The 10476-nt window shown below is 48.0% G+C and overlaps 1 protein-coding gene across 3 annotated transcripts in view; it reads right to left on the reverse strand.

Moving 5' to 3' along the window:
• Positions 1-5694: 5694 nt before the first annotated feature.
• Positions 5695-10476, reverse strand: part of LOC111160513 (ARV1 homolog, fatty acid homeostasis modulator) — a 17213-nt gene continuing 12431 nt past the window's right edge. For 2 of the 3 annotated variants that reach the window (XM_022523663.1, XM_022523665.1), the window contains 3 exons: positions 9970-10194; positions 9216-9362; positions 6882-7270 (listed from right to left, as the gene is read on the reverse strand). In XM_022523663.1, coding sequence (XP_022379371.1) covers positions 9220-9362; positions 9970-10194 — 368 coding nt within the window. In that variant the 3' untranslated portion in view covers positions 6882-7270; positions 9216-9219. Of the gene's footprint in view, positions 5826-6881; positions 7271-9215; positions 9363-9969; positions 10195-10476 lie in introns of those variants that run through there. The other variant, XM_022523664.1, reaches the window with a different exon arrangement.

Genomic DNA, 10476 nt, shown 5'->3' on the forward strand with positions numbered 1-10476 from the left:
AGATTATGGGCTGTGACCTCCAGTCTCCCGTCCCAGCGCGTTAGTCTTCCACGAAGCATTGCATGGCGCTTTCTACTGGATCTTGCTCCGACTTCCATGCGCATGGACCTAATTTCTCTCAGAACCCGTGATCACGGACACAGGCCAAGCATGCGGGAGACCCAAAGGCTCTCTAGCCACCAACGTTGGGCCAGGTGGCAGTTGAACTTCATCTTTCTGTCCTGAGAAAACCTCCCAATCGTAGAAGCCCGAACACGTTTAGTCTGCTTGTCTTCATGCGAAGATTGTCCTTTGCGTTCAGACGGATGTGTCTTGGGCTCATTCTCTGCGGAGATGGTAGAGCTTACGTTGCAAGGATGGCACCTGGAGGTTCCCCCTGAAGGGCAGCTGACGCCTGCTGGGCCATGGTTTCAGGGGGCAAAGATGCTGTGGGAGCGTGTGGGCCTCCAACCACCGAGTGCGGGTGGGCTCTGGAAGGGTCAGCAGCCTGCTTGATGCCTTCGTGCTGGTCAGCTGTGGCAAGAATGCATCACTTTCCACCCCGCTTCACTGGCTATCAGTCAGTCAGCTGAGGACAGGTCCCTAGACACTCAGTCTCCTGTCTGGTTCTCCTGCTTCCCTGAAGAGCATGGACAAACAGAGTACCTAGAGAATGTTGGGCAAAACCTTTATTAAATGCGCTAACTGAGCAATATTAGCAAAATGAAAGCATGAAGCCAGGCAGTAAGGACACGTTATGGCCCCAGAGAGCCGATGCCCAAGAGAAGAGGACGGGGGCACATGCCATCTGGAGAATTACCCATTGCCAACCTCAGACAGAAGCTCAGAGACCTTCCTCCCTGCTTCCTGTTCTGTTTCCGGGACGGAGAATCTCTAATGAGCATCCTGCAGGCACACAGAGGCCACTGTTACTGGGAACGCTGGTTTGGGTGGGAGGAGCACTTACATTAGAAATCACCGAGATCACAGTCACCCCACGGCGGAGAGCATGTTCCGGGTCCCTTCAGAGGGCACAGCTCTGTACCGAGACTTCAGGGAAGAGAGCTCCTCACCCTCCATTCCCTGTTTTTCTCCTGCCCACAGGATGGCAATTAAGACGCCAGAGTGGGGCTCCAGGAGAAAGGATGGAAGGGGAAACCATGAAGATGGCCTCTAAGACATTGTGTGAGAAACAAGAAAGCGCCTTTGAGATCCCAGGGATTTCACAAGGTGGGAAAACAGTGGGAAGTGGAGGTTGAAGGGCAAGCTGGCTGGGGTGTCTGGGGTGTCCCTCTGCACAGAACCTCGGGGATCTAGATGGAGATAATTTGGAGGTTGAGGACGGGGCTCACTCGCCAGACTCAAAGAGCAGTGTGTTCCTGGTATGCCAAGGCCGGCAGCAGGCCCCACTGGGCACTGGTTCTCTCTGTGGCTGATCCTCACCCGTCCTGCTGGCAGAAGCACCAGGGAAGACAGGTTCAACTCAGTCCTCCTGTCGTCATATGCTATGTGACTGACTCCTCTCTACGAGCTTCCATTAGGCACACCCTAGCTGACTGTCTCCTAGATGAGTAAACCCATCCAGGCTCTGCTACTCCTGCCAAAGCATTTCCATGGTGCCGGGACCTCAGATGGGAAGGAGCCTGACCAAAGACCTAGAAGTTGACTTTATCTCCCCCTGCTGTCGAAGAAGGAAGGGGAGCACGCTCCGTAGGGCAGGAGACAGGCTCTGGAATAGACATGTGCCTGGTCACACTTATTTGCCTTAAATGGTTTGATAGGATGTATACGCCACCTCTGTTCCAAAGGCAGCTTCAGGTTGCTTTATAAAAATTCACACAACACAATAAAATGCAAGTTTTTAAAAAAATGGGTTTAGAAATCAGCACAAAGGGAATACAAGGGCAGGACAGAAATCAGCACAAGAAGCACCTTCTGCGAGAGATGCAAGTCGTCCTGTTTGCCAGCAGAACACACATGGGGCCGATTCTGACCTTGCATCCGAATTAAAGCCACAGGTGGATGGGGAACGCTCAGCTTCGGAGCAGGTGTTTACCTTGGTGTTGCTCTGCCAAGTGTGTCCAAGCAAGGTGACCTCTGGAAAATACGGGGACCAGTCGGAAGAACACTCTTTAAATGTTTGCAAGGGACTCTCGAGAGGTACAGGGACCCGCTCCGAGGTAAGGCAGAGATCTCCGTCACACGCGCCCCATCACCGGGCTTCTGCTGTAGCAGCTCCAGAACTAGGAAGCTGGGTGGCAAGGGGCCTTTCAGAATTTCTTGTAGGGCTCTGATGTCTGCTTTCCCTTTGATGAAGCTGCAGATAAAGGATTATGCTTCCCAGAAGGGTCCTGTCCAAATTTGGGCTGATGAGTGTATGAAGATGTGGGTGGGCGCGTGGGTTGGGTGGAAGGGTCTGCTCTTTGACAGGTGATTTTGTGGTCGGCTGAAAACTGGCCCCCCAAAACGTCTTGTCTGAAGATAGCATCTCTGGAGCTTGGAAATATTACTTAATTTTGAAAAGGCCTTTTATAAAGAAGGTGATGAGGTTAAGGATCTTGAGATTCCCCCATTATCCTTGATCATCTGGTGGGGGGGGGCGCTAAATGCTGTCACAAGTGTCCTTAGAAGAGAGAAGCAGAAGGAGATTTGACACATAGAGGAGGAGGTGATATCGATCTCACAGGGAAAGGGGAGAGACGTGGCCACAAGTCTTGGGAGGGCAGCAGCCCCCCTAAAGCTGGAATAGGCAAGGAATGTGTCTTCTCCGCCTTGAGCCTCTGGAGGGAGCATGGTCCTGCCAACACCTTGGTTAGAACCCAGTGAAACTGGTTCTGGACTTTGTGCCTCTAGATTTGTGGGAGAATAAATGTGTTGTTTTAAGCCACCAAACTTAATTTGTTGCAACCGCCGCAGGAAACTACCACAAATTTCTGGGCACAGTGGTTCTCTTCCTGCCTTTGCTCATTCTCCGTGTCATTCTGGGACATCACCGTTCGGTCCGCTGGCTGAACACACTGTGCTCACCCTTCCCACGTGTTTAGATACACTTCCTGATGGGCTCCTGGAGCCACTTTGACTGACGGGCACCTTCCAGGGTTGATATAAGGATAAGATGACTTGTTACTTACAAAGCCCCTAAAATAGTGCCTGGTTCAAAGTAAACATATATACACATAATACACATATAGTAAGTCCTAGAGAAATCGCATATAGTGCTGATCTCTCGGTCTGTATAAATATTTGTCCAATAGGAATAAATAAACAGAATCCTGTTTGGGGTCCCGGGGTTCTTGCTTTTGTAGTGATTTTCCTCTGTTGACTCTTCGGGAGCCAGAGAACATTTTAAATTTAGTCCTAGGTTAATAACATTTCCCTTGAGCATGTGTTCCCAATTTTATAATGAAGGGTTATGGCTAGATGTGTGAGATACCAGGAAGAGAAAACCCAAGCTTCGAGGCTCACAGCTGTTCCACTGAGAAAAGGCTACAGTGAAATGCTCATTTCTTTCTACAGCTTCTTCCACGGACACAAAGGACTAATATTTAAATCTAGTCCTGTTCATGTGAGCTCTGTATTTAAAAAAGCCAACAACAAAAGTCTCTTTTCTCTACTCCTAACTGTATTTGAAGAACAGTAAATTGCCCTTCTTTTCTCAACAAGAGAAGAAGGGTAGACCCAGGGCCGCAGTGTTAAGTGAGGGTGGAGAGCAGGACAGACCCAACCTCTGCCCACTCACCCCCCTCACTCCACCCTTGCCCCATTAGACTGGGAGTGGAGGCCAAGGTTTTAATCGCAATTCTGTCACCAAGTGCTTGTGTGACCTTAAGCAAATGCCTTTACCAGTCCAGGCTTTAATTTCTTCATACAAGACTGTGATTTAAAAAGTAACTTTTCTGAGTGATGCCTTCTTGTTTTGTAAATATCTAAAAAAAAAAAAAAAAAAGTACCTATGGCTCTTACATACACTGTAATGTTTTTGTCCTAACTTGGTTCAGAGGGCTTCAAACCACTCTGATAGAAATCTCTTGACCAGGGGCTCCTGGAAGTGTCTGCCTTCATCTCAGGTCATGATCCCAGGGTCCTAGGATTGAACCCTGCATCGGGCTCCCTGCTCAGCGGGAAGCCTGCTTCTCCCTCTCCCCCTCCCCTTGCTTGTGTTCCCTCTCTTGCTGTGTCTCTTTGTCAAATAAATAAAACCTTTTTAAAAATATTTTTAAACGATTTTATTTATTTGACAGAGAGATCACAAGTAGGCACAGCAGCAGGCAGAAAGAGAGGGGGAAGCAGGCTCCCCGCCGAGCAGAGAGCCCGATGTGGGGCTCGATCCCAGCACCCCGAGACCATGACCTGAACCGAAGGCAGAGGCTTAACCCACTGAGCCACCCAGGCGCCCTGTCAAATAAATAAAACCTTTAAAAAGAAGTCTTTTGATCAAAGACCACTTGTCTATTTTCCACGTGCCTTATTAGTCCATATTGTGCTCTCACAAACTGGGCACTTTCTCTCCTCTGGTTCTGGGCAGTACCGAAAACTCCAGGGACAGCAGTGGGCTCTGTCAGTGTAGCCACTGTGTGGCCATCACGGATCAGACTGTATGAGGCAGGTCTTCCGTGATCCCTTGAACACATGCTTTTCAGTCAAAGTGGGGATATCTGAAAGTGATTTAATTTTTTAAAAGATTTATGTATTTATTTGAGGGGAGGGAGGGGCAGAGAGAGAATCTCAAACAGACTCCCTGCTGAGCAGAGCCCCACTTGGGGCTCGATCCCATGACCTGACCCAAAACCAAGGGTCTGACATTTAACCGACTGAGCCACGCAGGCACCCCTGCAAGTGACTTAATTTTTATAGCTTCCAGTGGATTTTCATAGAAATGCCTTTGACACTTGTTAGTCTCCATTCTGCACGGGACGGGGAGCTGGAAATCATAGACCTCTTTCTAAAACACCGAGCACCACTGCTCTCTTCTAACCTCCCAGTCTAACTAACTGAGCAATTCTGCTGCCCCAGGAATCATTATTTAAAGAAATTTTTAAAATAAGTCAGGGGAAAATGTAACAACTGTTAAATAGAGGTGGTCAGTGTATGGGTTTTCGCTGTAGAATCCTTGCAACTTTTTTTGTATCTTTGAAATTTTTCATAAACAAATGTTGAAAAATATGTAGGAAAAGATGAATTTGTTGGGTGGAGTGTGGAGAACTAATCTTGAGTGGAGAACTAATCATTTGCCCAATGCACCCTCTGCTCTGGTTCCTGGAGTCCTACCCTCATACAATAGACAGCTTGCCGAATGGGCTCTAAGATCAGAGCTGGATCAGAGAGATGGGTCTCCTCCGTAGTCCTCTGCCATACCTGGCACAGCCTTTAGCTGACTCATGCTCACAGATACCAAGGAAAGGGGGTTCTAATACTTGTTTAAAAAAAAAAAATTAGCAGATACTTTTAAGGTGCTCAAGAAAGACTGGGTTGTATTGTGTATGGATTAATAAATCAGTGGTATGGGGGGATCTGGGGGACTCCATTGGTTGAGCATCCGACTCTTGATCTCAGCTCAGGTCACGATCTCAGGGTCGTGACCTCAAGCCCTGCCTTGGGCTCCACACTGGTCGTGGAGCCTACTTATAAAATAAATTAAAAAAATAAATTAAAAAAAATGGTGATGAGTTTATCTTCACTTACCTGGCTTGACAGGTCAAAGATTGGAGGAGTTGTGATCAGTGTATCACACTGTCATTTTTCCAATACTTGTTTTTCAGTGGACTTTTTCTTTTTGATTGGACTGCTTCAAACCATGTTTCACTCCCTCTTTCCTTTCCATTTACGGGCTCCATCCTGTGGCAATTCTGCAACGTCATTCCAGTTGGCTGTTTTTTTTGTTTTTGTTTTTGTTTTTTTTTTACTTTGGATCCTTCTTTCTAGAATTCTGCATTGGTTTCGTGATCCTTGGGATAGTTACAATCCCCGAGGCCCCTCATTATCCAACTTCAGGTGGCTTCCTGGTACCATTTTTAACACTTCCAGTGCCCACACCCCAGCCACCTAGTTCTGTGGGATATTCAGTTCCCTGCACACACACGAGACACTCTCTGCCCTCTAAGACTTGGCGTGCATGGTTATTCTCCCTCCAACGATACTGGAAAGTTTCTCTCCTCTCCCCCTCCTGTCGGAGGACCTTCTGGACTTCTAGGAGGGGAACAGGTGTCTCTGCTCTGCATCTCCCCCTGTTACCCTTCACAGCACTTATCACCCCATACTGCCATCACCTTCTCACATTTCCAAATCTATCACTGCTCTGTAAACTTTTTAAAAAAAGATTGATTTATTTTAGGTGGGGGAGAGAGGAAGAGAGAGAGAAGAGAGAGTGAGCGAGTGTGGGGGAAAGGGGCAGATGAAGAGGGAGAGAATCTTCAGCAGGCTCCACGCCCAGCATGGAGCCCAATGCAGGGCCTGGATCACAACATGAGCCGAAATCAAGAGTCAAATGCCCAACCGACTGAGCGCCAGGTGCCCCACTACTCCATAGACCTTAAGAGGGCCGCTCACCACAGTGTCCATGTCTGACGCACACAGTAGGTGCTCAGTAATTTCTGCTGCGTGAATACGGAAATGATGACTACAAGAACAAGCAAATGAAACGGGGTGAGAGAAAAGGCATTAGTGCTACCTTATTCATGTATCTAGTGTCGGCTTTACTGAGATAGAATTCACCCCATCAAGTGTACAATTCACTGGTTTTAGTTATTTATTTTTGGAGCAGCCATTTCTAAAGAATAAGTTAGTTACAGGGAAAGATACGGAAATTTACAAAACATTTACAAAAGCTCAGTTTGTTTTGACTTTATTAAGAGAACAATGTTTCTGTTGTAAGAACACGAAATACTATTTTAAATATATTCTTTAGAACCAATAACTTAACATTTAAATTAAAAGAGATATAAACACGTCAAAGGAATAAAACATAGATCTTTTATTATGTACGAGTCGTGCGTTCACGTTCCCCCTTTAGGTCAATGCCAACCTGAAGGGGTCTGTGTGGCCTGAGTCTCCCTACGGCAGTGTCCTTGTGTCTGTGTTTCTGCATCTGTATGTATCTGTATGTGGTTTGGTGGTCTCTTAGATGGGGGGGGAGGCATGAAGCGTGATAGTTTTGGGGGTTTCCGATGCCACACCCATCAATTTCTTTAGGAAGTGTATCCAAATCTTTGCTTCATCGAGGATCTTGGTTTATAGTTTATGTCTTCTCTTTTTCGGACGCAGCTGGTCACGCCACAGATAATAAAGAATCCAACTGCGGATAATAAAAGTATTTAGAGTGGCACATTCTGCTCAAAGTTAATTCATCAAATCCTTACTAGGGCAGGACCTGTGCTGTGGGAAGTATGTATTTCCTTGTGTGTAACCTCCTGGTCTCTGTTTACCAGGTTGGGGGAGTCAGGCATTAACGTGTGGGATTTGAATACAAGACAAGGAAGACAGAGAACATGGGATAACATAAAGGAGGAGAATGGTTTTCAGACGGCTGTGAGAGACAGATGCCCTTATTATCCTGACCGGAGATTACGATGGGCAGCTCGACACCTCGAAGCGCCCGGGGAAGTCAGGGCCACGTATCTGGCACTGGCACATAGGAGATCCTGGACACGACGGCTGTGGGGTTGAGCTGGGCCCCGGCAGGTCAGTGGGAGTGAGAGCACAGACTCGAGATTTTGGAAAAAGTTTTCCTTCCACGGAGAAGCAGAGAGGACTGACTGTATCTGGTTAGGGGGAGAAGAGGGCCCGGGGAGAGCATAAGCCATATGTGGAGATGAAGAGAAGACCATAGTAGAGGTGGGTGGGAACATGTCTGTGGAGAGGAACTTAGGACCAGAATATTGACGACCACACTTGAGTGATGAGAAAGCTAAAAGACTTCCTCAGGAAGAGACTAGAAACTCCTGTGTCGGCAATAAGGAATGACGAAAAATCCGGAGGGACCCCAGAAGTGATGGCTGAAGAGTTCTGTAGCACCGGTGTCTGCGTGGAAGGCTGTGAGGGGCTGTCACAAACCTTTAGGCAGGAGACAACAAGGGCTGCCCTGGGGTCTGAGGGAGAAGGGACGTTTCCAGAGAAAAGCCTCAGGAAGGGATTGTGTTTTGGTGGGTAGAGTGGGGAGAGGCGGAGTTCGACTTCACAAGCACTGCCTGGGAGGCCGTGGCAGGGCGCAGCGATGGGGCTGCGGGGCGAGCTGGAGCTGCTGGGTCTGGGGGCCTGGGCCCCGGAGAATGAATGGTCCAGGCCTTGGGCACGGCCACTGCCGAGTGTGTGAACAGCAGGAGAGAAAAGGAGCGCGGAGGACCAGTCCGGGGACAGACTGGGACGTCTGGGAGGGAAGAACGCTGACTGAGTGTGAGGGGAGACTGAGGCCACGGGGCTGGGGATGGCCTTTCCGCAGAGGTGGACACGGTTCAGAGCTGGCCCGTTTCCCTGCTGCTTCTGTGCCTTCCTTGCCACCTGCGCCCACCAACCCAGGCCCCAAGTCTGCTCCGGGACCTTACAGCCGACAGGCTGCGGGCCAGGAGTCTGACTGTGACCAGAGCGGGGAGGACACTTACAGAGAGGAAGGGGAGCGAACGTCCGGAGGGATGGGGGAGGGAAGCAGACAGGTGACCAAAGCAGTTCTGGACTGAAGAAGGAAGGAAGCTCAAGGAGTCTATAATGGGCTCAGCCACGGGAGGAAGGAGCGTGGGGAAGGTTCCAGAACCATGTAATGGGAGGCTCCCTGGCGGTGACCGCAAAAGCAGAGGAGCAACATTGAGGGCCAGTTGAGGCTCTGTGTGCACGCAGGGCTGGACAGGAAGTGGACAGGACCCCTATAGAAGCAATGAAACACAGAGGTGGATGTCCCTGAGGGTGACAAGGACCCTGAAATGTGCCGTACGGTCCTCGAGGGGGTGGGGGAGGGTCATGGAAGGGCACTGCCTTGGTTTTTTTTTTAGATTTTATTTATTTGAGAGAGAGAGAATGAGAGAAAGAGAGAGCATGAGAGGGGGGAGGGTCAGAGGGAGAAGCAGACTCCCCGCTGAGCAGGGAGCCTGATGTGGGACTCAATCCTGGGAGTCCGGGATCATGACCTGAGCTGAGGACAGTGGCTTAACTGACTGAGCCACCCAGGCGCCCAGCATCTCCTTATTTCATAATAGCGTTTGTCTCAACTGAGGAGGACACCTCAGGAGAACATTAACAGGCTTTGTTACCTCTTCAGAAGTCTTGGGGTTTATAGATGGCACAATCACTTCCCACATCCCACTCCATCCTTTGGAAGAAGTAGACCATGGTGCTTTCCATCAGTAAGCCACTCAAGATGGCCAGAAAGGAGAGCTTTCGGTTGATGTTCAGGGTCACTGCAAAAAAAAAAGGCAAATTGTAAGTTCTTAAGAGTTTAATTAAGTGCTATTCACATGTAAACTCTGTGGCATTGTGAATGGAATTGTTCTGTAAAGCTGTTTTTTAGAGGATCTCTATTCATTCTTATTCATCTCTGCTGCTACCTTCCCCGACGTTTTCATCTCTGGAGAGAAACACAGCATATGGCAAAAACATTAAGCTTCTCCTCCTGAACTCAAGACACAGATTTCCATGAATATGGAAGGAGGTAAAAACAAACAAAACAAAACAAAACAAAACCAGATTCTAAGGTTACAAAGAGGTTAGCAGAAAATACCCAGAGATTTCTCAGTTTCACAGTTCATGATGAGCAGCGCCGCCAACCTCCCAGGACTGAGCTAAAGCACGTGAAAGCATTCCAAAAGCAAAAAATTACTATGTCGTTCATTTGAGCAAATGCGGACTATATGCTGTGTATGAGGTCCTGGAGAAATGCCAGGCATCGTTAGGATTTATGGAGAATTCCAGTGTTTAGCAGGGTTTCTAAGATGGTGTTGGAGAAACAAGGCTTTAAGCTTATATGTGGGTTGAAGGCTGAGAAGACAGAATGAAAGACAGACATACCTCTGATGGCCTGAAAATTTGATGTAAGGACAAACACTTTAATGAGCCGGAGGCACAGGGGTGTGTAGTCGTGCTCCCAGATGACGGCTGGAATCAGCAAGAGTTTTCCATAGCTGGAAAGTAATAACGCTTTCAGCAGCAAAATGAAGTTGGGTTTGGTTTTCGCTGTCATCCGTCGTTCTACCCACAGGAAAGCAAAAATGCCAATAAAAAAGGCAGTTTGTTCTAAGGAGGAAATGGAAAACAGAAATATGAATGTCTCTATCCAAACCATCTTTCTCCAGAAACAAAGAAACCACATTTCCAGCGGCCTTCATTTGAACTGCTTCATCAAGATCAAATTTTTTTCTCCCTCTTTTTTTTTTTTTTAAATAAATAAGCCCCCCCCTTTTGCGTCACATCCTTCTGGCTTTCTTTCTCCAGAAACAAAGAAACCACATTTCCAGCGGCCTTCATTTGAACTGCTTCATCAAGATCAAATTTTTTTCTCCCTCTTTTTTTTTTTTT

Source organism: Enhydra lutris, unplaced genomic scaffold (genome assembly GCF_002288905.1).
Source record: "Enhydra lutris kenyoni isolate GAN:26980312 unplaced genomic scaffold, ASM228890v2 scaffoldscaffold76, whole genome shotgun sequence".
NCBI lineage: Eukaryota > Metazoa > Chordata > Mammalia > Carnivora > Mustelidae > Enhydra > Enhydra lutris.